The sequence below is a fragment of the Sceloporus undulatus genome, chromosome 1 (genome assembly GCF_019175285.1).
Source record: "Sceloporus undulatus isolate JIND9_A2432 ecotype Alabama chromosome 1, SceUnd_v1.1, whole genome shotgun sequence".
In the NCBI taxonomy this organism is placed as follows: domain Eukaryota; kingdom Metazoa; phylum Chordata; class Lepidosauria; order Squamata; family Phrynosomatidae; genus Sceloporus; species Sceloporus undulatus.
The window spans coordinates 62198230-62224553 of record NC_056522.1 but is presented as its reverse complement, the minus strand read 5'-3'; the positions used below and the strand labels follow the sequence as shown (position 1 = coordinate 62224553).

At 41.4% G+C, this 26324-nt stretch overlaps 1 protein-coding gene across 1 annotated transcript; it reads left to right on the top strand.

The window, feature by feature from the left end:
* LOC121930350 (saccharopine dehydrogenase-like oxidoreductase) lies at positions 1-26184 on the top strand. The gene is made up of 12 exons (XM_042466559.1): positions 1-310; positions 7340-7452; positions 8774-8854; positions 9866-9995; positions 11104-11153; positions 12325-12455; positions 14570-14687; positions 18244-18363; positions 18445-18501; positions 22388-22499; positions 23612-23693; positions 25051-26184. Exons 1-12 carry the CDS (start codon positions 124-126, stop codon positions 25154-25156), a joined length of 1287 nt encoding a protein of 428 aa, XP_042322493.1. The 5' UTR covers positions 1-123; the 3' UTR covers positions 25157-26184.
* The last annotated feature ends 140 nt before the right edge of the window (positions 26185-26324 follow it).

Below are 26324 nucleotides of genomic sequence, written 5' to 3'. Positions count from 1 at the left end.
AGTCTGGCGCCAGACTCTGTGCCGCTCAGTGGCTGCTGCTCTTGCCTCCCAGAGGAGCGTGAAGGGAAAGCCAAGGCAAGGGGAGTCTCTGAGGGTGTTCCCGCGGTCAGTGTGAGGGTTGCCATGGCGACGGGGCGCCCCTTCGAGATGGTGGTCTTCGCGGCCTCGGGCTTCACCGGGCAGCACGTGGCGGAGGAGGTGGCCCGGGTGGCCTCCGAGGAGGAGATGCGGGGCTCCCTCCGCTGGGCGGTGGCTGGCAGGAGCCGCGAGAAGCTCCAGGCGGTGCTCGACAAGGTGGCTGCCAAGCTGGGTGAGGAGGAAGGAAGAAGAGGACGCCAGGGACTGGGAAGGGAAGCTCCAAGACACACTTTGAGGCCGCTGTAGCTGCCCCTGGCTCAAGGGAATTCTGGGAAGTGTAGTGTTTGAGAGGCAACTCAGCCACAATAAACTACAGTCCCCAGAGCTCCCTCAAACTGGGATCATTTCTGCAGTGTGCTTTGGACCTAAGCTCCAAAACACACTGCAGAAGTGAAACCCAGTTGGAGGCCGCTTTAACCGCCCTGGCTCTGTGCTGCGGAATCCTGGGAACTGTAGTTTATTGTGGCACCGCCAGAGCTCTATCTCTGACACAGAAGAAGGCTCAATGTCCCACAAAACCAGGATTCCCAGAATTCCCTAGCATGGAGCCATGGCAGCTAAAGCGGCCTCCGACTGTGTTATTACCACCGTGTGTTTTGGACCTGAGATCCTGGAGTCACAGGGAGTGTGACAAGATGGTGGCTGCCGCCTGGCGTAGGGCGACCCTGTCCCAGCATGGCTTGCCAGAAGGGCCTGCCTTTGCCTTCTTCCTCTGAGGCTGAGAGTGGCTTGCATTTAAACTATTATTATTATCATTATTATTATTACTACTACTATTATAGTTTATTTCTATAGCGCTGTAAATGTACACAGCGCTGTACATACAAATGATCAAATCAATAAAAATGAAACCTGCCAATGGCACACAATCTACAAAATACATATAAAACAATAGGTAATAATATAAAATGGAATTGGTTAAAATAAGCAGGCAGCAGTTAAAAACATCAACATCAGCTGTCCAATCAAAAATCAGATAGAGACTGGTTGGCCATCTGTCAGGGAGTGATTTGATTGAGAGTTCCTGCATGGCAGAATGGGGTTGGACCGCATCAGGGCCCTTGGGTTCTCATCCAACACTGATTTATTGACAGCATTGATACCCAGCCCTTCAGCCCTAAAGTCTCTCAGAGCAACTTACAATTATTATTATTATTATTATTTGTAATTAGACGGTTCCCTGGCCTCAGGCTTACAATCTCAAAAGACGGATGGCACAGAAGGAGAAGGGAACGGTGGTGGTGGGGAAGGGGATCAAGGCCAGAGGTTCTTCTCGCCCTCTGAGGCCTGGACCAAGGCAGATGGACTGGAGGGAGAGCCCTTCTTCTTCAGACTAGCCCTGATGGAGCTGGGCCTGCCTTTTCACTCCCTCCCAGACCTGGTGATGACAGATGTTTTGTGAAGTCACCCATTTGGGTTCTGTGGCTGAACGGGGGTTGAACCTTGGCCGAAGGATCCTAGAATTGGAAGAGAGACCCCAAGGGCCATCCAGTCCAACCCCCTGCCATGCAGGAACTCTGAATCAAACCTCCCCCAATAGATGGCCATCCAGCCTCTGTTTAAAAACCTCCAAAGAAAGAGACTCCACCACACTTTGAAAGGAGTGACTTCCACTGTCAAACAGCTGTTACTGTCAGGAAGTTCTTCCTAATGTTGAGGTGGAATCTCTTTTCCTGTTCTGTAGTTTGCATCCATGGCTCTGTGTCCTATTCTCTGGAGCAGCAGAAAACAAGCTTGCTCCAGCCTCAATATGACACCCCTTTAAATACTTATACAGGGCTCTCTTATCACCTCTTAACTTCTTCTTCTCCAGGCTAAACAGACCCATCTCCTTAAGTCTCTCCTCATAAGGCTTCGTTTCCAGACCCTTCACTGTTTTGATTGCCCTGCATTCTTCAGAGTCATAGTCTGGTGCTCAAACCACTACACCACATTGGCTCTCTGTCACAGGTTGCTGTGAGCAAAAACCATTGTTCACTGTGTAAACCTGTGAGCTAAACCCCAGTAGCTTTTGGTTAAAATCAAGATTAGCTCAATCAGATTGGAAGATCCATGCAGTCCAGCATCTTGGGGGGTGTTCTCACTTGCGATTTACAACTGTTTAAAATACACCGGTATCGGTTAAACCAGGGGTAGGCAACCTTTTTGAGCCAGGGGCCGGGTTGCTGTCCCGCAGACAACTGGGGGGCCGAAGCCGGGGGTGGAGCTTCCACCCTCTGGGGTGGGGGTGGAGCTTCCACCCTCTGGGGCGGAGCTGCATGCCGGGGACGGAGCTTCCACCCCCAGGGGCCAGGCTGCCTCCTCTTTGCCGGCCCCTGACGGGGTCCCAGACCCTCTCAGAGGCCAGGAAGGAGCCGGCGGGGGCCATCAGCAATGGAGGCCTCCCCCTCTTTGCCGGACCCTGACGGGGCCCCAGGCCCCGTCAGAGGCCAGCAAAACTGGCGGGGGCCGCCGGTAATGGGCCTCCCAGAAGGTCGCTGCTGCCGCCAGAGCCCTCTTGGAGGGCCCCAGCGATGGCAACCGGCCTCTTGGAGGGCCCCAGCAACGGCACCGGGCCCCCCAGAGGCCCGGTGCCGCTGTCAGAGCCCTGTTCGAGGGCTCCGGCGGCCGCAGCAGGCCTCGGCGAAGTCTCGCGCGACCTTTCTTGTGGTCGCGCGAAACTTCGCCTCTAGCCCGCCGCCATTTTGTTTTTCAAAATGGCAGCGAAGTCTCGCGCAACCTTGGGGACAGTCGCGAGAGACTTTGCCGCCATTTTGAAAAACAAAATGTTGGCGCCCGGGAGCCTGGAAAAGCTGCAATCGGCGGCGGCAGGGGCCGGCCGAAAGGCTTCCGTGGGCTGCATCCGGCCCACGGGCTGGAGGTTGCCGACCCCTGGGTTAAACCGATTCAAAATACAACGGGTGTTATCCCGCGTTCCAAATTGCTTTTTTTCGTTCTCATTTACCAATTGATTCGCTGTAAATGATCCGCTTTCGTTCCTATTCATGACTGAATCGGTGTATATTTAAACCGGTTTTAGCGTTATTTCGTTCACATTCACCTTTTTTAGCTGTCAATCAAAGCGACATCATGACGTCACAATAATTTGGAGTAACATGCACCGATGTATCCTGTACCTGCGTTCCCACTACCTGTCCGTTTTTAATTTGTTTTAAATTTCGCGTTTTTTTTTTAAAAAGAGCCAATGAGGAGGCGCTTAAAGTGCCTATGAGCCTAAGCTTTGAGTCCTGTACTTTCCGGTCTCTCTTTTGTTATTTGTGGGGAAGGATGGTTGAGGGAGAGAGAAAACTGCCTCCCCAAAGCACTTCTGCTTGGCTGCCTTGGGAGAAAGACCCCAGAGAGGCTGGGGGAAGTTCCTCCAGCAAAGCAGTCATCCTTCAGGCTTGGAGATTTGGGGAGTGGTTTTTTTGGAGGGGCGGCAGCCAATGAAAATCGTCTGCATCCGAGGCTCTTCTGTTGCGTCTCCCCAGACAAGAAGGAGCCTTATTCATCCTCTTCTGTGTCTCCCCATATTAACTGCCATAACTCAGTGCTAGGGAATCCTGGGAATGGTAGTTTATTGTAACACCAGCACCCTCTGGCAGAGGAGGATAAATGTCTCACAAACACAACAGTTCCCATAATTCCTTAGTACTGAGCCAGGGCAGGTTAAGGGGTCTCAAACTGTATTATTTCTACAGTGGGTTTTGAACTACAGTGGTACCTCGGGATACGAAATACCCAGGTTACGAAATTTCCGGGATACGAAAAAATCCCATAGGAAATAATTGTTCCGGGTTACGAATGTTTTTCGGGTTACGAAAAAATTTTTGGTGCTTTTTTCGATTTTTTCGCACGGAATCGCGGCTTTTCCCCATTAGCGCCTATGGCATTTCGGCTCACGAAGGCTTTTCGGGTTACGAAAGCGGCCGCGGAACGAATTAATTTCGTAACCCGAGGGAGCAGTGTATAGATGAGGTTTTTTACATAAATTAAAAAAGTTGTTACTTTATAAATTACCTTAGAAAAATACATATTTCTATATACACACACACAAATATACATTCATATGCGTATATATACATGCGTGCAAACACACACACACAAATATGTATGTGTGTATATACCTATATGTTTGTGTGTATGTGTTTATATATATATGCATGTGTGTGTGTGTGTGAGTATTCATATATAAACGTGTGTGTGTCTGTGTCTGTCTGTCTATCTATCTATCTGTAGTATGTGTGTGTTTGCCAAATCGGATCAAGGAGGAGAAGGCAGTGGGTTTAAGTGGGTAGAGAATCTGGATCCAAAGCCCAGGGTTGGAAAATCGGATCAAGGAGGAGAAGGCAGTGGGTTTAAGTGGGTAGATACTTCTGCATCCAAAGCCCAGGGCTGGAATATACACACACACACACACACATCCAGGGTTTCCTATGTCTCCCCAGATTCCGTTTGGGAAAGAGAGAAGGAAAGGCTCTATTTGCCCCCAGATCGCTGTGCATCCAGCCTCTCTCCGTTACAAATAGTGTTCAATGGCTCTCCTCACACAGAGGGGTGGTTGCAATCCACCAGGGGAAAGTCTATGCGAATGGAAGAAAATGGCGCTGGCGATGCAGAAAGAGACCAAAGAGGGTGACACCCCCAGGCCAGCCCATCGCGCTCCGCTCCTCCCATCCAGTTAACCCAATTCAGAGGCTGAATCATTCCTATTTAAATACTCCGATTCGTATCCCGAATCAAGGAAAAATAGAAGGGTCGACCCTTCTATTTTTTTACTCCGGTTTATAAGCCTCTAACCCAGATTAAATAAAATACACTGATGCAGATTCGAATTGTGGAAACGATTGCGGGTTAATCTAGGACTGTTCTAGAGCTAAATCGGGTTTCAGTAGGAACGCAACACCTTGAATTCGATTTGTAAACCGGAGTATAAGCCAGTGAAAACAACCCCTTGTTTCCACTTGTAAGAGGCCTGCAAGCAATGAACCTGGAGGTTCACTTAACATGAGTGCATATTACAAAGCTGCTTTACACCAAAATGTAGATGGAGCCTTGATTTGGTGCCTTGAGGAAGCTGGCAGACATTGAACTTTGAAATGACAGTGTGTTGCAACTCTGATTTCGCTGCTTTTCCTTATAAACTGAGAAAAGAGAGAACCTGCTGTTGCAATTTGGTAATACAGTATAATCGTTTCCATTGGGGCATAACAGTACAGGTTGGCTCTCCAAAAGTATGTTGGCATGGAACTGCCATCAGGGGGTTGGATTGGATGGCCTTTGTGGTCTCTTCCAACTCTATGATTCTATGAGCATACAGGATTGTGGGAGCTGCGGTCCAAAATGCCCAATGAGCCAAAGGTTCCCCTACATTGCAATTGCTGTTTTGTGTGGATGTTACCAGTAGTTGTATAGGGAGTTGGTGCTAATAAACATGGATTTGGCAATGAAAGAGGTGAGTGTGGAACTCAGGCCTGCCTACTTCTTCTCTGTAAAGCTGTTTGGGGGCGATGTTTTTGAGCACCAAGAGTTTAAGGCATTCCCTCACCTCCTTTGGCATGGCCATAGTTATAAACAGCTTGCCAATAGCCTGCATTCTTACATGATTATATAGAACAGGTGGTGTTCAGGTCATTGGTGCATACAACCCAATCCTCAGAAACATCTTAGCCTCAGTTGTGTGCATGAGCCCACTTAAAAAAAACACACCACTCAAAGGCAGTGAGGAGCCTATAAAATGCAACAAAATTTGGATATCATAAAAGGTCAGCAAATTGTTAATTATGTAATTTGTTTTTGCATTTTTGCTGGTGCTTATGAATTTTTTGCTTCATTTGCCCACATTGCTTGGCTTTTATCTGGGTGCTATGTACCTTGCACTATCCACGATGCTGCAGCCTTTTTCGAAAGCTCACGGCGAACGAGTCTCAAAGAGAAATGACAACGCAGAAAGAACCACAACCCGGAAACATCACCCAAAGAGACTTTCCTCTGTGCTTTCTGCAACCAGACATGTTTGCCCGGATTGGCCTTTTTAGTCACCAACGTGCTTGTACAAAGCACAGGATGAGTCCTTCCTGAATCTTCATTCGCGAAGCAAAGCCAGATGTACCTTGACTGAGGCTTTAACTCCCATGGCTCAAATGCCATGGAATTCTGGGGTGTGTAATTCTATGAATATTTAGACCGCTCTGGTGCCACAACAAACTACAGATCCCAGGATTCCATAGAATGGAATGGAACCATGACAGTTAAAATGGTGTGAAGCTGCATTAATTCTGTGGTGTGGCAGCAGATGTAGTTGAGTGGGGGCACCATATGTTCCTGTGAATCAGGCCCCAAGATATCTTGAGATGGTTCTTCTTTATGGTTGTGTGAACAGAGCACAAACTGCCCTGTAAGTGATTTTGGACTTCATCTCCCAGAAGCCTCAGCCATGTTGGCCAATATTTCTAGGAGCTGACATCCAAAATCCCTTAAAGAGCACAGTTTGGGGACCACTGGTTTAGGTTATTCCGGCTATTGTGATTTTTCAGCTGTTAATTGTGCTTTTTCAGATGCTAATTTTGTTACTTTGTTCTGATTTGTATATACTGCATGTTGTTATTTAGGATAACAGTTTTCTTCAATACAGCTGATCACCAGCATTTTTTAAGTTTCACAAATATTGTCCTGAAATATCATGATTACTTTAAATCACCTTAACAATTTTTTGTTTGCATGTGTTACATTTTTGTTGGGACTTGCTGGACATCCCCAGGCCTTATACTTAATGTGTTAAAACCTGTCTTAGTTCTCACGTTATGGGCACAAACTGTCTTGCAAAAGAAAGAAAAATGGTGATTAGATGGCTTGGATTTTTTTAAATGTACATGAGGTCAGAAAGTACTATTTACTCTGAATTTTTAAATCAGAATTGAGTACATACAATGATCAGTATTTGATTCTTCCTTGTATGCCTGCTTTGCTTTGATTCTGTTTAAAAGTGCCATGTAATTTTTAGAATTTTCTCTGGTCATCTTTGTAGGAAAAGGATAGTAGCAGGATGTAAACAATTTACTAGCAGTAGTAATTAAATTAAGGAATTTAGAATTGGCCTTAGTTTGCTTATCTTTTTCTTTTAATAACAAAATAATGGTGATGGAGTGGGAAGAATATACTGGGGAAATCATTATATAATGTCAAGCTTTTTAAAAATGTCATTTCATTTTTAAATTTCCAGGGAAACCAGAACTGAAGTCAGAAGTTGGCATAATACTATGTGATGTCAGTGATCCATCCTCTCTTGCTAATATGGCTAAACAAACAGCTGTTGTTCTCAACTGTGTAGGCCCAGTAAGTATTTTCCTCTGTTAAAAAAGATAAAAAGGATTTTTATGTTGCAGGAGCCTTTTTAAAAATGAAATCGCCATAGAATGTCACAAGATAAAACTTCTATGTTTATTTTTTGCTTTAACTTTGGAAATGGAAACTTTTTTAAAAATTAAACCAAAAAGTTTCCTGGGTGAGGATATTATTGGGACAGTCCTGCTATTTAACAGACTAAAGAATAGACTAATCTTAACTTCATAAATTTGTTAAGGTTACCTTTTTTATAACTTCTATAATGGTGGCATGATTTGAAAAAGAACTGTGCGGTGATTAGTATTGGAGACAGTGTTGTTAATTGATACAAACATTGGACATTTGAAGTAGTTTCCTATGTCAACATGGTCAGTCAGAATGCATAGCTCCATGATAATGGATAAAGCAAGACTTGGTCAGTTTGTGTCCTTGAGCCATTAACGTTAGTACAGACCTATTTAGCAATTAATTATTTTAATCTGATAACTTTAATATTAGACTATAATATTTAGATAATTTAATTTGGGGAGAGTTGTTACAGGTGTTACCAAGTTGACTTCAACCCACAGCAACCCTACGAATGAGAGACCTCTGAGAGACCCTGTTACTAACTGAATGACTTCAGGTCTTACAAACTCAGGGCTGTGGCTTCTTTGGTTGAGTCAATCCACCTGTAATACAGTCCTCCTTTTCTGTTGCCTTTTCTGTTGCCTTCAATTGTACTAAGCATTATCATTTGTTTCTGTTGCTTGTCAATTCATGATATGTCCAAAGTACAGTTTAGTCATTTTGGTTTCTATGAGAGTTCAGTCTAATCAAGGGCTGTCACAGAGAAGAGTGGGCAGGCCTGTTCTCTGCTGCTCTTTCTTTCACATACAGATTCCATTAATTGATTAAAATTCAGTTAATCAACCAAGATATATTTTTAAAATTTGGCTATAGCCTCATTATTATTCATTATTAAATGCCTATATTGTTCCCCATATCTAACCACATCCCAAAAATGATTAAAAATACAGCTTTCCCTTTGTATCCATGGGGGATCCATTCCAGCCCCACGGATAACAAAAAAGTGGGAACTCAAATCCAGTTGTTTCGTATGGTGGTGCAACGTGCATGCAGCCACTGATACAACAGTATTCACATGCCTTTATTAAAAACAACGGTGCTTGCTCTCAGCGGAAGTTTAAATCTGCAGACGGGAAGCCCACAGATAAGAAGAGCCCACTGTACAAGCAAAAGTGGGTAGCTGGCTGAATTTATTGAAACATCCTTGTATAATATAAGTAATGACTTTTATTCTTTCTTATAGTACAGTATTTTTGGAGAACCTGTGGTGAAAGCTTGTGTGGAGAATGGTGCAAGCTGTGTTGATATTAGTGGAGAACCCCAGGTACATGGAACTGAGAAAACATGTAATATTTGTGTGGGAATAATGTTTTTGTTACATTGTTATGGAGAATATTTCCCCAAATATTAGTACTTGCTCATCTGACCATAATACAGGAGTAATATTTATTTTCAAATGTTAAGCTTGGTAATGCTACCATTCTGGGGATGTGGTGGCTTAGCAGTTAAAACACTGATTCTGACAACTGCAAGGTCAGCAGTTTGAGACCCAAGCACCACATGACGGAGTGAGCTCCCATCATAGGTAACAACTTCTGCCAACCTAGCAATTTGAAAGCATGTAAAAGTGCAAGTAGATAAATAGGTACCTCTTTGCTGGGAAGTTAACAGCGTTCTGTGAAAATATGCTGGCCACATGACCATCTTTGACAACGCTGGCTCCCTCGGCTTAGTAATGGAGATGAGCATCACATCCTACAGTTGGATACGATTAGACAATCACATCAAAGAGAAAACCTTTATTTTTACCTTTAACACTATCATAGAATGATACTGTTTACATTCATCTTGGCTGGATACAGGCTGCTCCTTGCTCAAGAGCTGCACACTCAACATTATCAGCCCCACTATTCCTCCAACATGCACTTTTTTAGGGATTCTTTTGGGGATAGACTTAAAAAGAAGGATGTGGTAAAAGAATGGCTAAAAGTTGGAGAATTAATTAATTAATTGTTTTATCTTCCACCTTATGCAAAAGCTGAGAGTGGGTGTTAGCAGTGGCAGCATGAGCCATTGGCCCATGCACGCACACACATCCCACACACAGTGTGTGTTACACCATTCTAGAAATCAATGTTGGATGTTCATTACTGATCATTGTTATAGCCATGTTCTATATGGATTTTAGACAAATAATAATCTTTCATAGCACTGCAAGGTGGATAGTATGCCAATGAAAGTGGTGATAGCAATAATAGCTTTGAAAATTATTGTCTTAACCATTAACAGAGTAGTTTCTATTTTTCAATACAGCATCATCACATTTCTCTTTCAGTTTCTGGAAGGAATATATTTGAACTACAATGACGAAGCTGAAGAAAAAGGAGTATATATTGTTGGAAGCTGTGGTTTTGATTCTATTCCAGCAGATATGGGGGTATTGTTTACCAAAAACAATTTGAAAGGTTACCACTTTGCTTATTTACTATTCCAATAACTGAAATGGAAATTGTATTATTTATGGCATGTTTTGGTACATTTATGGATCTCTAAATAATCAGGAGCATAGCCTTTGCCATCTGAAATAGCCAACGTTGTGGAAACAGTCCAGAAAGAATTGGAGCCTTATGATGCTGGTATTTCAGCACAGCCAGTACAGTGGCTTTGCTTCTTGTCTTCCTATCTGCTACTGCTTGGTGGAATGACTATTGGCATTTAAGGAAATCAAGGGGTCTGAGGAACCAGGTCAACAGAGCTAACCCCTGAATGTAAACAATTGTGTTTAAAAGGTTTGTGATTGCACGGTTTTATTATGGGATTTTATCTGTTTTATGCAATTTTTATGGTTTTTTAATTGTTTGTACACTGCTTTGATCTGCGGAAAAGCGGTATATAAATAAAAATTATTATTATTATTATTATTATTATTAATGGGGTGAGTGGCTGTGCTTCCTATTGCTCTGCTGCCTGATCAGATTGTGGATACAAAATGGCAGGAGAGGAAAGAGCCCAATGAAGCTGGTCTTCCAGGAAGACTGACAGAATGGCCCAGTTTCTCACATTTTTACTGGAAGCATAGATCACAGAATTTTAATTTGTTTTAAACTTAGCAGTTGTATTTTTCATGTTCCATTTGTCCTAAAAACTGTGTACATCAAGCAGTCCTTCCAGTAAGACAAAACACAAAGCTTCTTTTCATCCACATGAGGGAGCAAGGGTGGGAAAATGTGATCTGTAGGCTGAATATAGTCCCCAGGTGTCCCAGAGCAGTCCCACATGCCCTCAATGTGGGCTTTTTCAATGTTGAAAAGTCCTCCCAGCACCCTGTCAAAAGAAAATGAGTTTTCCTGGGGTGGGGTGGGGGATTATCCTGCTTTAATTTTAGGGAAGCTTTACAGAAAAAGCCTTATTTGGGCCTAAGACAAGCCCGGAAGCCCTGAACTTACAGCCTTCTATTGTGAAAACCTTTCCATGCCAGGGTGATGCCATTTATCTAGCAACCTGACAGTCTGAACGTCAACATCTGTTTACTTCCTTATGACCAGAGATAATAATACATTCTCTTTCTTAAAGGTACCTTAACAGCACTGGAAAGTTTCCTGACTATTAATTTTGGCCCAGAGGTTAGTTGGTGCTCTTTTGCTAAGCTTGGAATAGCCGCTTATTCTGTATACCAAAGGAATGAATGATGTGGCTCTCCAGATTTTGGAACTGTAACTTCTAGCACATCTCACCATTGGTGATGGAGGCAAGGGCTTGTGGGAGTTGCACTGTGAAAACATCTGGAGGGCCACACAATTCCCACCACTTACATATACAATGAAATCAGTAAACACTGAGAAGATGCTTGAGATCTTTTATTTAAACAAAGAGTTGGCTCTTTTGGCAGACTATGGAGCTGTCATTCAGCAGAACATCATGCATGTTCTTTTATGGCTTTCCAACATAGGTTTGTGACAGGTCTTCTGAGTGTGTGTGTAAAATTTGTAAAGGATATGAGATAAATGCAGGAAGGAGCAGTGCTAATCTTTACCTAAATGGAATAGCTGATAATATTTTGTTAAACTGTTGGTGGAAAAACAAATGCAATATGAACATTCCTAGAATATCAGGATACATCCTGGAGCAGAAACATGTTAAGTCCTGCCCATACAAAAAGTTGCAGTGGAGTTAAAACACCACTTGCATCCCAGTACTTCATACTGTATAGAGGTGACAGTTGATTCATAGAGACATCAATTTGACATAACTCTTATAGATGTATCCACCCAAATGTATACTGCTATAAGAGCAAACACTTTTTTTCTTGGGCAGGAAAGATTAAGTGAGTATATGGCCAGATACAGAGATATTGTCCCCTCATTTGTCTATTCTTCCTCGCCTATCTTTCTGCCTTTTTAAAAATGCTTTTAATGCTTTTAATGTTTTTTATACTATTATTGTTTAATTCTATTTTAGTATTGGGTATGGGGGGGCGGTAGGTCTAGGGTTTGATTTTTAACTCTATTGTAATTGATGTCTGTTGTTGTAACCCGCCCGGATTCTTCGTGATTGGGTGGGCTATAAATCAATCAATCAATCATCATCATCATCATCATTATTATTATTATTATATATGGTTGAGCCCAGAAGCTGATCCATAGCTTTCAAATGTACTCTAGTTTAATTTCTGAATCAGATTCAGTGTGTGTGATTGCAGTAGGATATGTCTTCACTATCATAGCTGGTGCTGTACGTGAGTTGAAATGATTTTAAAGTATATTAATTTTATAAATTACCATGATATTTTGACAGGGTGCCTGTCTTCATGAGGGTACCTGGCAGTCAGCAATATATGTTCTTGCTGAACAAGGAAAGCTCAAGAAAATTCGACGACAAATAGGACATAAACCCATTCCAGTGATTGGGGCAAAACTTAAGAGGAGGTACAAATTATTTATGTATATTTTGGTGCCCAATGCTGTGGCTGTCTAGATGTTGTTGGACTGCAACCCGCTTCAACCCTGCCAGCTTAGTCAGTGGTGAGAGATGATGGGAGCTGCAGTTGAGAGACAACTAGATGGCCACAAATTCCCCATACCTCTTTTAGGGCCTTTTTATTCTCTGACATTTGCTTACTACAAAATGATTTTCTTGACTGAATGGAAGCTTAGGGTATTTGTACATGCCTTAAATATATAATAACAGAGTTTTCAAGGTGAAATTGAAGGCTTTCATGGCTGGCATCCATAATTTTTTCTGGGTTTTTTGGGCTATGTGGCCATGTTCTAGAAGAGTTTATTCCTGACTTTTTGCCAGCATCTCTGGCTGGCATCTTCAGAGAATGCTTGCCTGCAAAGGAGTTGGGTGTATGTGTGTGTGTGTGTGTGTATATATATATATATATAATATATATATATATATATATATATATACACATACACACACACTGTGTGAACTTGGGAAGGCAGGAGTATTGTTCTGTTGCTAATGGCAGGCCTCAGAGTGGGAAGGTCTGCAATAGAGGATTAGTGTCTGCTTGATTAGTGCTCATTGTCTGCTGGGAAACCCCTGACCCTGGGAGATTTCTCATTTGCATTTGTTTGGTTGGTTGGTTTTTTCCAATGTATAGGTTTATTTCTTTTATGAATAGTCTTTATTTGTGTTTCAACATATAACAATTACAGACAAACAAACTGAGAACTTTACATATACATAAATACACATGAAAACATCCCTATACATGTGCTATACCTCATTTACTAACTTAAAAAGACAAGACTTACAGGAATAACTCACATATACTTCCTAAAGGACCTATCTTTATGAAAACATAAAACACAAAAAGAAATACGACTTCCTTCTACTTGGAAAACCTCCCATATTTGTTCTATTTAAGTAAATGTTTTATCCTTCTACCTTGATTACTGCTTACTTTACATTATCTTATTTCAACTAGCTTCATGAGTTAATTTAACTTAATTATATTCCCAGGACCTTCTTTTGCTGATTTCCTTGAGTAAACAGTTATATTTATCAAGTTTGGGATACCTAACATTATTTTTTCCCCTGCATATGTTTATTTCAGTTATATTTACATAACAGTATTTAAAACTAAACCATTTTTTGGAAAACAAACAAACATACAGTTTTGCAATCTCCATTATGTAACGCTTTATCTCTTACTCTTATTTTCCCATATTTCAAAAACCCTTTTCCACTTTTCATCATATTCCTGTACAGATCTTTCATTTCTTGACATAGAAATCCTATCTAATATAGCTAATTCAATTAATTTCACACTCCATTCCTCTGATGTTGGAATAGTTGGGGATCTCCAATGTTTGGCATACAACACTCTAGCAGTTGTTATCATATACAGTAAGACGCTCAACTCGTCTTGCACTAAATTATCATTTAGTGCATTTGCATCTGTTGAGTGTTCATCTTTGTTGAGTCTTTATCCTGGGTTTTTCGGGCTATGTGGCCATGTTCTAGAAGAGTTTATTCCTGACGTTTCGCCAGCATCTGTGGTTGGCATCTTTAGAATCCTGAAAAATAGCAAGATGAAGACTCAACAAATGTAAATGAGAAATCTCCCAGGGTCAGGAGTTTCCCAGCAGATAATGAGCACTAATCAAGCAGACACTAATCCTCTCTTGCATACCCTCCCACCCTGAGGCCTTCCATTAGCAACAGAACATACACATGCAAATCACTCCTGTCTTCCCAGATTCACACAGTGTGTGTGTGTGTGTGTGTGTGTGTGTGTGTGTATATATATACACATACCCAACTCCTTTCTAGGCAAGCATTCTCTGGAAGATGCCAGCCACAAATGCGGGCGAAACGTTAGGAATAAACTTCTAGAACATTGCCACATAGCCTGAAAAACTCACAAAAAAACTATAGAGTTTTCAAGGCTTTTCCAGAAAGGAAACATCCTGATGGAATTTGTGTTTACAAAGATTCCTTTGTCTAAAAGATTACTTTGTTCTTGATAAATGTCTTGGCTTAAACTTTGCTGAGTTTTAATTTTCTTGGCTTCTCTTTTTTTCAGAGGTGAAGTGTTTTACTGTAATGAACTTCAGAAGTATTCCGTTCCATTTACGGAATCAGATCCTGCTGTGGTAACACGAACTCAGCGCTATTTGCACACACATCTGCAGGAGACACCTGTAAGTTTATTTAATCATTCTTAAAATAATTTTGTTCAGTTATAACAGAGGAACACACACTTGCCTTTTTTAAAGGTAAAAGTCTGAGTAATCTTCCTAATGAACATCAGCTGCCACCACCATATTAATTCTTTTAAATCTATTTATGTGGAGTTCAGAAGTGAGGTACTCCTGACGGGAAAGGCCTTTTGGATACCTTTAGACATGGTGACTCAGTAGGCAGCTTTAGGTACAAGCAGAGCTCACTCTTCAACTACAGGCTTCTAATTCAGAGGGTCAAGAAATTACCAGATGCATAAAAAGAAAATGTAGATTTTGACTAACTTTTCATGGGTGCCCAGTTGCACAGAATCCTTCTGGAGATTGAAGCAACAAAGGAGGTTCTTCAGGGGAAATAGAGAAAGAAAAACTTCATGCCCCTCATTGGAATGAAGTTCAGGTGGGGCGGGGTAAATGTCCATTTTGAAGACAGTAATACCTGGTGTGAGGTACCTACACATAAGCTGAACATTGCTTAGCTAGGTACATTAGCACTGGCTATTTGTCAGAAATCAGTCAAAGTGGTGCAAATTGTGGTGGATCTCTTCTTGGGTTCCCATCTATAAGATTAAGAGGAAAATGCCCTCTTTGTTCATTATAGACAAAGGTTTCAGAGGTAGAGGGCTGGGGCTGCATTCTGTCATCTCCACTTTCAGTGCAATCACAACTTACTGTGTGTGTATCACTTAAACTGCAACTCTATATACTGTACCTTACTTTCTCCCAAATAAAGGTATACACTGCATATAGGGTTGCCATAAGTCTGGACCTCCAAACCGGGACAAATGTAGGACAACATTTTCAAATGTAGGGCACGTTTTTTTAAAAACGGAGGACACACGAAAAAGTTGATGATTTTTAAAAAATGTAAATATAAATGCATGTTTCTTAGGCATGATCACAATACACTTTAAAAATACACTTAATAAAAATAAATATTGCAAAAAATAGACTTTAAAAAGACACTTAATAAAAATAAATACTGGAAAAAATACACTTAATAAAAATAAATACTGGAAAAAATACACTTTAAAAATACACTTAATAAAAATAAATACTAGAAAAAATACACTTTAAAAACAGCACACTTAACCAAAATAAATACTGTAAATGGGGACCCTCCTCCTCCTCCTCCTCCTCCTCCTTGGTGCCAAAATAGGGCAAAGGAAATGGCCCTTTCCTTCCCCTCTGGCTGCAGCCCGGCCCAACAGAGGAGAAGCTCCTCCTCCTGAGTCTGGCTGGCCAATGGGGGCAGACTGGGGCTGGAACAGCCCAGCCCCTTGCCAGCGCTCACAGGCTCTGGGCTGGAGAAGGGGCGGGCTGTTCAGCCCCAGACTCAGGAGGAAGTCCTCCTCATTAGCCCTGCGCGCGGCCCTGCAAGTGCAGAAGCCTTGTTTTGAAGGGAGGGTAGGGCAAGACAAAGAGCCCTTTCCCCTCCCTCTGGCCCAGAGTCCTCCTCCGCTCTGCCTCCTCCTCCTTTTCTGAGGCTCTGCCTCCATTAGGGGTCAGCTCCTATTTTAGGCCAGCGTGCGGCCAGGGCCAGGGTCGCCGAGGAGGAGGAGGAGGGTGGCCAGCCAGCCACACGCAGCCCTGAAAGGCAAGGGGGATGCGTGGGGGAGGAGGAGGTTGGAGGCGGAGGCGGGTGGCTGGCCGGCTGGCCAGCCAGCCGCATGGGCGCCCGCGGCCAGAGGGAGCGCGGAGGGGGCGGAGGACAAGGAGGAGGCAGATGCGGAAGTGGGTGGCCGGCCGGCTGCATGAGCAGCTGCGGCCATAAAGAAGGCGCACATGGGGGCGGAGGTGGCCGCAGGCGGGGCAGTCCCAGTTTTGGCACGAAACCGGACTGTGACCGTGCCAGCACCCCCAAAAACGTGATTGCCCCGCCTGCAGCTGGGTTATGGCATCCCTAACTGCATAGGACTGCAGTGTACAGTGCGTCCGCGCCATGCGTGGGCACACCCTACGCAGCTTTCAGCTTATGCTGAAGTTACACAACGGTAACAGCAATGGTGTGTGCACCACACTGCACCATGTGCACAAGCCTCATTGTTTTCAATAGGGCTTGAGCACACACGGCATTTCCCTTACACCAGGGTGGATTGGTTCCAGAATGGATCCCCGCATAAGGGAAGTGCTAACTGTATGAATCTTCCAGGTCTTAGTTTATGCACTTCTGGGAAGTTTTTAAAAAATGTCCCCCCACCATTCATGGGAGTGTTTGTATAGCTCTGTTTAATGAACAAAACCAAATGTGTTATATAGCAGCAAGGCTGTTAGCACTACTCCTGCAACAATGCCATCACATTTTTAAAATTCTCAAACTTAAATGAACATTATTGTAATAACAATAACAAATGGAGCCCTGTTGGCTCAGTGGTTAAATGCCAGTACTGTAGCCACAATGTTATGAGTTCCATCCCAGGCCTCCAGGGTTGACTCAGCCTTCCATCCTTTCATGGGTTGGTAAAATAGTACCCAGCTTGTTGGAGGCAATTGAATTACAGATTATAAACTGCTTAGAGAGTTCTGAGTTCACTAATAAACAGTATAGAAATGCAAATGCTATTGCTATATGTTGCTGTTGTTTCCATTTTGAGCGTTCTTCACTTCATGTTCTATAACAGGCTTCTCTCTTTTTAAGCAACAAATTACTATCCCTTGTAACTACCTAGCACAATGATACACTGATGTTAATGCTGGATTGGCACTATTGTAAGTATGGCAGTAAAAGGAAAATATACAGTCGACCTTCCTCATCCACGGATTTTTTATCCACGGATTCAAGCATCCATGGCTTGAATATATTTTAAAAAAGTATAAATTCCCAATAGCAAATGCTTGATTTTCCATTTTATATAAGGGACACCATTTTGCTTTGCCACTTTATTTAATGGGACTTGAGCATTCACGGATTTTGTTATCCATGGGGGATCCTGGAACCAAATCCCAGTGGATAACAAGGTCCTACTGTATTTTCTTCAGCTTTCAGATTTGTTTGTAAAATCCTTAATTCTCAGTGAATGATCACTCTTCAGGTTTGTACACTAGAATAGTTAATCCATGAGTAAGTCTTGGAAATGAGACCAGATTCAAGGTTTTGGTGTTAGTAAACAAAACGCATAGCAACTTAGGATCTCAGTGTCTCTGTGTGTGCCTTCCCCCTTATCAACTTGCTAAGTCTCTGATGTCTTCAGAGAAGGCATTCCTGGTGGTCTATTTGGAGACCTCATAAAGGAGAATTAAGTACAGTTTTCATGTATCAGCTCTCACTCTATTGACTCACTATCAGCTGATGATTTGCTTCCAACATCAGAGAGCACTTTTAGATAAGTGTTTCACTAAATTCCAAGCCACTTCTTTACTGATGTCACTGTTTTTATATTTTAAATATTATTTTTTCCTTACTATTTCAAAACTTTGTACCCTTCGGAATACTTTCAAAAAATATGAGAATGGCTTGCAAATAAAATAAAAAGTTAACTGCAGTTGTTTACTGATATGAACCCTCCCTTCTGTTCAGGTACAATATGCTGCTTATTTCACCGCTGGTGGTCTTGGATCTGTCATTAAGCTGATGTTTGTTGGCCTTTGGTTTTTAATATTTGCGAAATTCAATTGTGGAAGAAAGCTCCTGATAAAAGTAGGTATGGTTTTAAATATTTCTAGGTTTGATGGCTTTGAAATTCCCACTTGAAATTAATGAAGACCTTTTTATTTTCAGTATCCTGAATTTTTTTCTCGAGGATATTTTAGAAAAGAAGGGCCAACAGAAAAACAGGTAATCGCTACCTTTGTTGTTATTTGATGATAATATTTTTGACAGGTTTTCCTACACATTAGTAGTTGCAACAGCACTCTGAGGACTGCCCTTGAATCTGTCCAATACATTTAGCTGTATTCAGACGTCCTCATGCTTCTGAATACCCTCTTCTGCTTTTAATGTTGCTGTTTTGCACTCAGGAAATGAAGCCATTGTTTATATTGCATGTGAGGTACTGATTCATTGAGACCTGCACATTAATTTATTTAATTACAGCCATGGAAAATTCCTTATTCCTGTGTGTGAAGGCTATTTTAAGCTAATGGAAAATGAAAAGGAGGTATCTTGGGGAATGGATAAACTAAAACAGTGACATTCTGAATGGAAGTACTGGAATACTGTTAATAGTTAAAGGATAAATCCAACAGACTTGTTTATCTTTGTGCAGCATGTAGTTAGCAAATATACTCAGGTTTGCTACATGGAGGCAAAAGCCTACATCTAGAAGCTAGGTAATCCAGGAAGAAAATTATACTTGAAGCATGGATCCAACTGAGATTTGTCCCCAAGTTAGCATACAACACAGCGTATATCTGCAGATGTAGCATTGTGCATGCAATCTGTACACTTGCTAGAAAAATTAGTTGTTGCAAGACAGATTTGTCTCTATTCTGTTGTGAGCAAAAATTTGTTACCGTTGCATGTTATGCAGTTTTTTACTGAGAGGTATTTCTTAAGTTTGTGTTTGGAAAAGAACCTATAAAAGGACCAGCAATAATTTTAACCTTATGAAGGTTAAGTGAAAACAACCCAAATGGTAATTTCGATGCTCAAGTACATTGTTTTAGATAAAAATAAAGTAAGACACATTCTAGAATTTAGGAGAGCTAATTTTAGTAAACTTAGAGAAATACTGGGGGTGATCCCATGGTCAGGAATACTAAAAGAGAATTCAAAATGGATGGGAGTTTCTCAAAAGGGAGATACTGAAGGCACAATTTAAAACAGTTCCTGTAAGGAAGAAAAATGGGAAATGTCTCAAGAAACTAGGTTGGATGACTAATGAATTTTCAACTGAGCTAAGTTTTAAATGAAACATGTATAAGAAATGGAAAAATGGGGAAATCACCAAAGAGGAATTCAAACAAATAGCAAGCACATGTAGGGGTAAAGTCAGAAAAGCTAACAGGCTTGCTAGAGAAGTTAGGGCTTTTGGGGGGTATGTCTGCATGGAGAAGATGGCAAAATGCTAACAGAGGACAGAGAAAAGGCAGAATTACTCAACACCTTCTTTGCTTTAGTCTTCTCAGAAAATGCAAAGGGTGCTCAACCTGAGGATAATGGAGCAGAGGACAGAATAAGGGAAATTCAGCACAGATTAAGGAAAGAGATAGTGTAGGAATACCTGGTTAATCAAAATGAATGTAAATCTCCAGGACCTGATGAAATACATCCAAGGGTATTAAAAGAACCGGCAAATGTATTATCGGAGCCATTGGCAATAATCTTTGAGATCTCCTGGAAAACGGGAGAAATCCCCACAGACTGGAGGAGGGTAAATGTTGTCCCAATATTCAAAAAAGGGGAAAAAAGAGGATCCCAACAATTATCGTGCAGTTAATCTGACATCCATACCAGGAAAGATTCTAGAGCAGATCATTAAACAGAGGGTCTGTGAACATCTAGAAGGCAATTCCATAATCACAAAAAGTCAACATGGATTTCAGAAAAACAAGTCATGCCAGACTAATCTGATCTCTTTTTTTTTTTATAAACTTACCAGTTTGATAGATGAAGGGAATACCATAGATATAGTATATCTTGATTTCAGTAAGGCCTTTGACAAGGTTCTCGATGACATTCTTGCAAACAAGCTTGTAAAATGTGAGTTAGACAAGATAACTGTTACATTGATTTGTAATTGGTTGACCGGCCAAACCCAAAGGGTGCTCAACAATGGCTTCTTTTCATCCTGGAGAGAAGTGACAAGTGGGGTCCCACAGGGTTCTGTCCTGGGACCAGTGCTATTCAACATCTTTATTAATGGCTTGGATGACAGAATCGTGAGCATACTTATCAAATTTGTAGATGACACCAAATTAGGAAGAATAGCTAATACCCCAGAGTACAGGATCAAAATTCAAAATGACCTGAATAGACTAGAAAGCTGGGCCAAAGCTAACAAAATGAAATTCAATACGGAGAAATGGAAGGTACTGCACTTACGGTGCAAAAATGAAATGCACAAATATAGGATGAGGGACACCTGGCTTAAGGAGACTATGTGTGAAAAGGATCTAGGAGTCCAAGTAGACCACAAGATGAACATGAGTCTACAGTGTGATGAAGCAGCTAAAAAGGCCAATGCAATTTTAGGCTGCAGCAATAGAAGTATAGTGTCTAGATCAAGGGAAGTAATAGTGCCAATATATTCTGCTCTAGTCAGGCCCCACCTGGAATACTGTGTCCAGTTCTGGGCACCACAATTCAAAAAGGATGTTGAGAAACTGGAGAGTGTCAAAAGGAGGGTGACTAAAATGGTGAAAGGTCTGGAAACCATGTCCTATGAGGAATGACTTAAGGAGCTGGGGGTGTTTAGCCTGGAGAAGAGAAGGCTAAGAGGTGATATGATAGCCCTGTTTAAATACTTGAAGGAATGTCATATTGAGGAGGGAGCAAGCTTGTTTTCTGCTGCTCCAGAGAACAGGACCCAGAACAATGGATGCAAGCTCCAGGAAAAGAGGTTCCACCTCAATATTATGAGAAATTTCCTGACAGTAAGGGCTGTCAGAGAAAGGCTGAGTTCCTGCATGGCAGGGGGATGGACTGGATGGCCCTTGGGGTCTCTTCCAACTCTATGATTCTAAGATTTCAGCCTATGTTGTTTTATGTGGCAAGTTCTATTCCATTTTTACACCCTCATTTTGGTGTTGTAAGATTTATTTCCTACATTTGTATAGTGCCCTTCTTCCTATTAAGATTTCTATGTATGAGAAACAGCATAGGTCCAAAACACACTGCAGGAATTGTAATCCAGTTTGAAATGTCTTTAACTGCCCTGGCTCAGTGTTAGGGAACCCTGGGAACTGTAGTTTATTATGGCACAAGAACTCTTTCTGACAGAGAAGGCTAAATGTCTTACAAAACTACAGTTCCCAGAATTCCCTAGCACTGAGCTAGGGCAGTTTAAGTGGTCTCAAACTAAATTATTTCTGCAGTGAATAACGTTAAACCTAGGCTACAGATTGAGCCTCCCTTACCTGAAATTCTTGGGAGCAGAAATGTTTAGGATTTCAGGGTTGGGTATTTGTTTTTGGATTTTAGAATATTTGCATATACACAGTGAGCTAATTTAGAAATGGGACCCGTCTAAACATGAAATTAGTTTGTGTTTTGTATACACCTTATACACATAAGCACATAAGACTGAAGACCAGCAAAAGGGCTCAAGCTTGACTCAGGCTTGCATCCTTCCGAGGTCGCTAAAATGAGTACCCAGATTGTTGGGGCAAATTAGCTTACAGTTGTAAACCACTTAGACACTGCTTAGGCGGTATGAAGCGGTATATAAAAGAAGCTTGTTTGTTTTGTTTTGTTTGAAGGTAATTTTATACATAATATTTTAAATAATTTTGTGAATGAAACAAATAGTTTGTGTACACTAACCACCAGAAAGCAAAAAGGTCACTATCTCAGTCACCCTTGTGGACAATTTTGTATTTTGGAGTACTTCAGAATTCTGGGTAAGGGATATTCAGTCTGTACTATGTTTGAAAAACAGGAGTAACTGGGGGGGGGTGTTTATGAAAGAGCTATTTTCCGTAGAGATAGTATGCTATGACTTTTATGTACAGTACATGGTGTTGTGGCTGAGAAGGCTAATACTGTTTATTTGAAATTGCAGATAGAAGGAACATCCTTTGAAATGATATTTTTGGGTGAGGGATACAGCTTAGGAAAAGATCCACAACAGGGCAAACCAGATGTTAAAATATGCACTCGAGTGAAGGGACCAGGTAGGCCAACTATACTGTAGCAAATTTCATCATATGTATTTCAGTAATTACCATATTTATTGCAAAATATGATTGTTATAAAAACAGGTACCAAAGTGACAGCCCCATTTGGTAACCAATTGCTTCTCTTAGACATCAGCCTGTGGAAAGGCAAATACACTTTTAAAATATGTTAACAGAATTTCATAATTGTGCATGACTTCACACAAGAGGTATAGTATTTCATGGAAACATTTTTCTCATCACAGAAAAATTGAGCTTCACTTCACTCAGAATCATCATTCTAAAATAATTCCAGTTCTAAAACCTTTATGCTTGAACAAGGTTTCAAATAAAGGAAATGTCAGATTGGCCCAAAATGCACAGACCAAAAAGTGTGGCTTCTGGCAGCTTCAGGGGCACGGTGTGCAGAGGACGCACGGCCCTGACACGGCCAGAAACTGCCCTGAAGCTCCCTAAGGTGGCCCAAAGCCAGCCAGAAAAGGAGCACTGAAAAACTACTCCTTGCTGGCGGCCTGTTTAGGACTGCAGCATCTGGTCGCCACAGTCCCTGGCCAAAGGGGGCTAGAGCAGCCAGAGGCCTCTCCAAGCTGCCAGTCTGCTTCGCCCCATTATCTCCCAAGCAAGCTACTCATCAGTTTCCATTCAAGGTATTGTGTTGTCTTAAATTAAACAGGAAACCAATAGGAAAAAAGGGGATCGGGGTCTGGTGATTGTCCATGCTTCCCATGTATCATGTCTTAGAGTTGTAGTTATGAAGGGGAAAAATATGGACATGACCTCCCCAAATGAGAATTTTTCCTCCCCCAATGAAAGTTTCCTTTATCCTTAAAAATTCTAGAAACTTAACATTTGTGGTATTTGCATCCCCTTGGTAACTGCCCCTTTTCTTTGGATGCCTAAACTGTGTTTCTGAATGTTGAAGCTTTAAATTACTGTTTTAAGTTCTAGAAATTTGGGGATTGAAGGAATTTTTTATTTGGGGTGGCAGAATTCTTAGAGGGGGACAATGCCTTCATCCCTCTCATTACCTACACCTCTGCCAAGCTGTTACTTTAAATTTTAAATTGCTTAAACTGTTTTGTTGTTGTTTACTTCACTTGTATTTGCAGAACCTGGCTATGTTGCTACACCTAGAGCAATGGTTCAGGCAGGTGTGACACTGCTGAAGGACAAGAGTTCTCTTCCTAAAAAGTAAGTCTTAATTTTATTGGTGTGAAATATCTGCTATGCTTTCTTTTCTTTTTCTTTCTTTTTTAATCTATAGATCAGGGCTATCTTCTCAACAGTATAAAAATTAGCTCCAAAGAGACCGTTTAGTTAAACTAATTCTCCTTCTCTTAGTCAGCAGAAGACTAGAAATATACCATCACAGAGGGCTAGAGTGGAATATTTCTCATAATTGTCTGAGTGACATAACATTATTGAAATGCTGCAGGTTATGGAGCATGTATTCAGAACAGTTCGGCAGCAGCTCTTTCCTCTCTCCTACTTTACAAATCAACACTGAACACTTTCTGAGCCATTTGTATAGAGCACTGGTATTTTACTAGAATAAATATTAGAGAATACATTTAATAATTTGATTGACCTTAACTTGTTACTGCTGACCTCTTGTCAGAAAACATAGTTCTTTTTCAAACAAAGTGCATTTGGGAGAGAAAGGAGCTGTCCAAATGGACAGCATGCAGCCGCCTCTTTACTGGCCCCGTTCTGGCCTCCGGAGAGCACAAAAAGCAGCTCCTTTTTGCACTCTCTCAAGGGGTGCCATAGCTGCGGTGGCATGGCTTTATGACACCTTTTTGGTGCTGCATAGTGTAGATGCAGCGCCAGAATCGCGCCATGATGGTGCATGCTATGTAGACTGGCACACGCCAAAATGGTGCCCTGGGGGTGGGGTTAGGGCATCCAGCATGTAGACAATGCACCCTGACTCCACCCACAGGTCGGCACAAAGTGCCGGCCTGTGTAGACCCAAAGTAAACTTTTGGACTTCACTAGATTCATCAATTGTATATTAGAGCTTTCACATCAAGTTCAGTATTGTGTAATATTTCAGGGTATAGTCTTGTATCTATAGCAGTCCCATTGAATGCTGTGGCACTTATTTCTAAATACACTTGTAGGTTTGCACTGTCAGTGCCTTCAATTATGTAATTAAACTTTACCCCACTGTTCTTAAATTAATTTAAATAATAAATGTGTTATTTCTGACAGTTCATGGTATTTCATAGAATCATAGAGTTAGTAGAAACCACAAGGACCATCCAGTCCAACCCCTGCCATGCAGGAAATCTAAATCAAAGCATCCCTAACAGATGGCCATCCAGCCTCTGTGTGAAGACCTCTAAGGAAGAAGGCTCCACTACACTCCGAGGGAGTTTGTTCCACTGTCAAACAGCCCTTACTGTCAGGAAGTTCCTCCTAATGTTGAGGTGGAATCTCTGCATGTGTTGTGTAAGAGAAAATAGGATCACTTTGTCCAGATTAATACTGGTAATGGAGAAAGATTAACAGGGGTGCTAATAACAAATGTGTATTTCTTTTACAGAGGAGGTGTCTATACTCCAGGGGCTGTGTTCTCAAAAACAAAATTTATTGACAGACTCAACAAGCATGGAATTGAATTCTCTGTTATTAGTAAGCCTGAAGCCTGAAAAAAAAAATACTCTGAAGAGACATCATGACCAGCAAACCTTCAATGGTACTCGTATATCAAAAATAACAACAACAGAAATTAGGAAAGTTTGCTAAATTTAATAAAGTACTTGTGTTTTGAATATGTGTTCCCTACTGTGGTCAGAAATGAGAATAAGAGAGGCTGAATTTTTACTATTGGAAATTTAAGCTGGACATTCTGGACATTTCAACACAGCAGAAGTTAATCTAAAGAAAATATTACTGTATTAATTAGTAATAGTACTGTAGAATTATTTTGCAAGTTAGAAAGGCTTGAAATTAAGAAGCTCATCCAACATAATTCTCAGATGAAAGCAAGTTCTCACTATGGTAATCTGTAACCTATTTGGGTTTTTAATGTAGTTACTATAAATGTAGCACTTATTTTTGTTGGGAATTTGTAAGTTGTTGGTGATTCTGTTCTAAAGTGTGTGCCTTAAGTGACCAAATATCTGTTGACAGGAGAGGACAGTTTCTCAAATGAATAATATATAGCAGAAGGGTCTCTTGAAGAGTTCCTGTAATTTTGATTTAATTTTTGGAGTACTGTATTACATGACAGACAGGCCTCTGCCCAGCTATAGTTAGGCCAGTATTCTAGCCACTTTCCCTTTTACTGAGTGTTCCTTCACAGACAATTGGGCCTCTGTCTTACAGTTAAATAAAGCTCGAGTCTACTCTTAGACTTAAAGTCCTATTGACCAGTGAGCTTCACCATTCATATTCAGAGGCAGTCAATAAATTCCCATAGGGCTTGTCACAATCAGCTCAACTCACTTAACAATTTTTCCTACACCATATTTGATGCAAGGGAGAACATTTATGCTTTTTTAAAAATAGTAGCTTTATAGCCTGAACACTTGTGGCAAATTAAGCATGAATGAGTTATCTGATACTCCTTTTCTGTTGAGGTAATCTCCTTAGGGAAAATAGGGTACTAATGAATATAGGAGAAAAATGCTACTTATTATTATTTTTCAATATAATAAAAGAAGGTTGCAAGTTCCCTTGGCTTTTGTGTAACTCATGTAGTGCTAGTGTGGTTGCGTAGTGTGCATAGGGTGACGCTGAAGCTTGGCACCAGGATGGCCACCTGAGAAGCAACACGGAGCTCTGTGCAGGCTGGGAAATCTTGTCTCTCCCCTC

Coding starts and splice junctions, on each gene's coding strand:
- LOC121930350 (XM_042466559.1), top strand. CDS start 124: ATGGCGACGGGGCGCCCCTTCGAGATGGTGGTCTTCGCGGCCTCGGGC. Junction 311..7,339: donor CAAGGTGGCTGCCAAGCTGG/GTGAGGAGGAAG, acceptor TTAAATTTCCAG/GGAAACCAGAACTGAAGTCA. Junction 14,688..18,243: donor CACATCTGCAGGAGACACCT/GTAAGTTTATTT, acceptor CCTTCTGTTCAG/GTACAATATGCTGCTTATTT.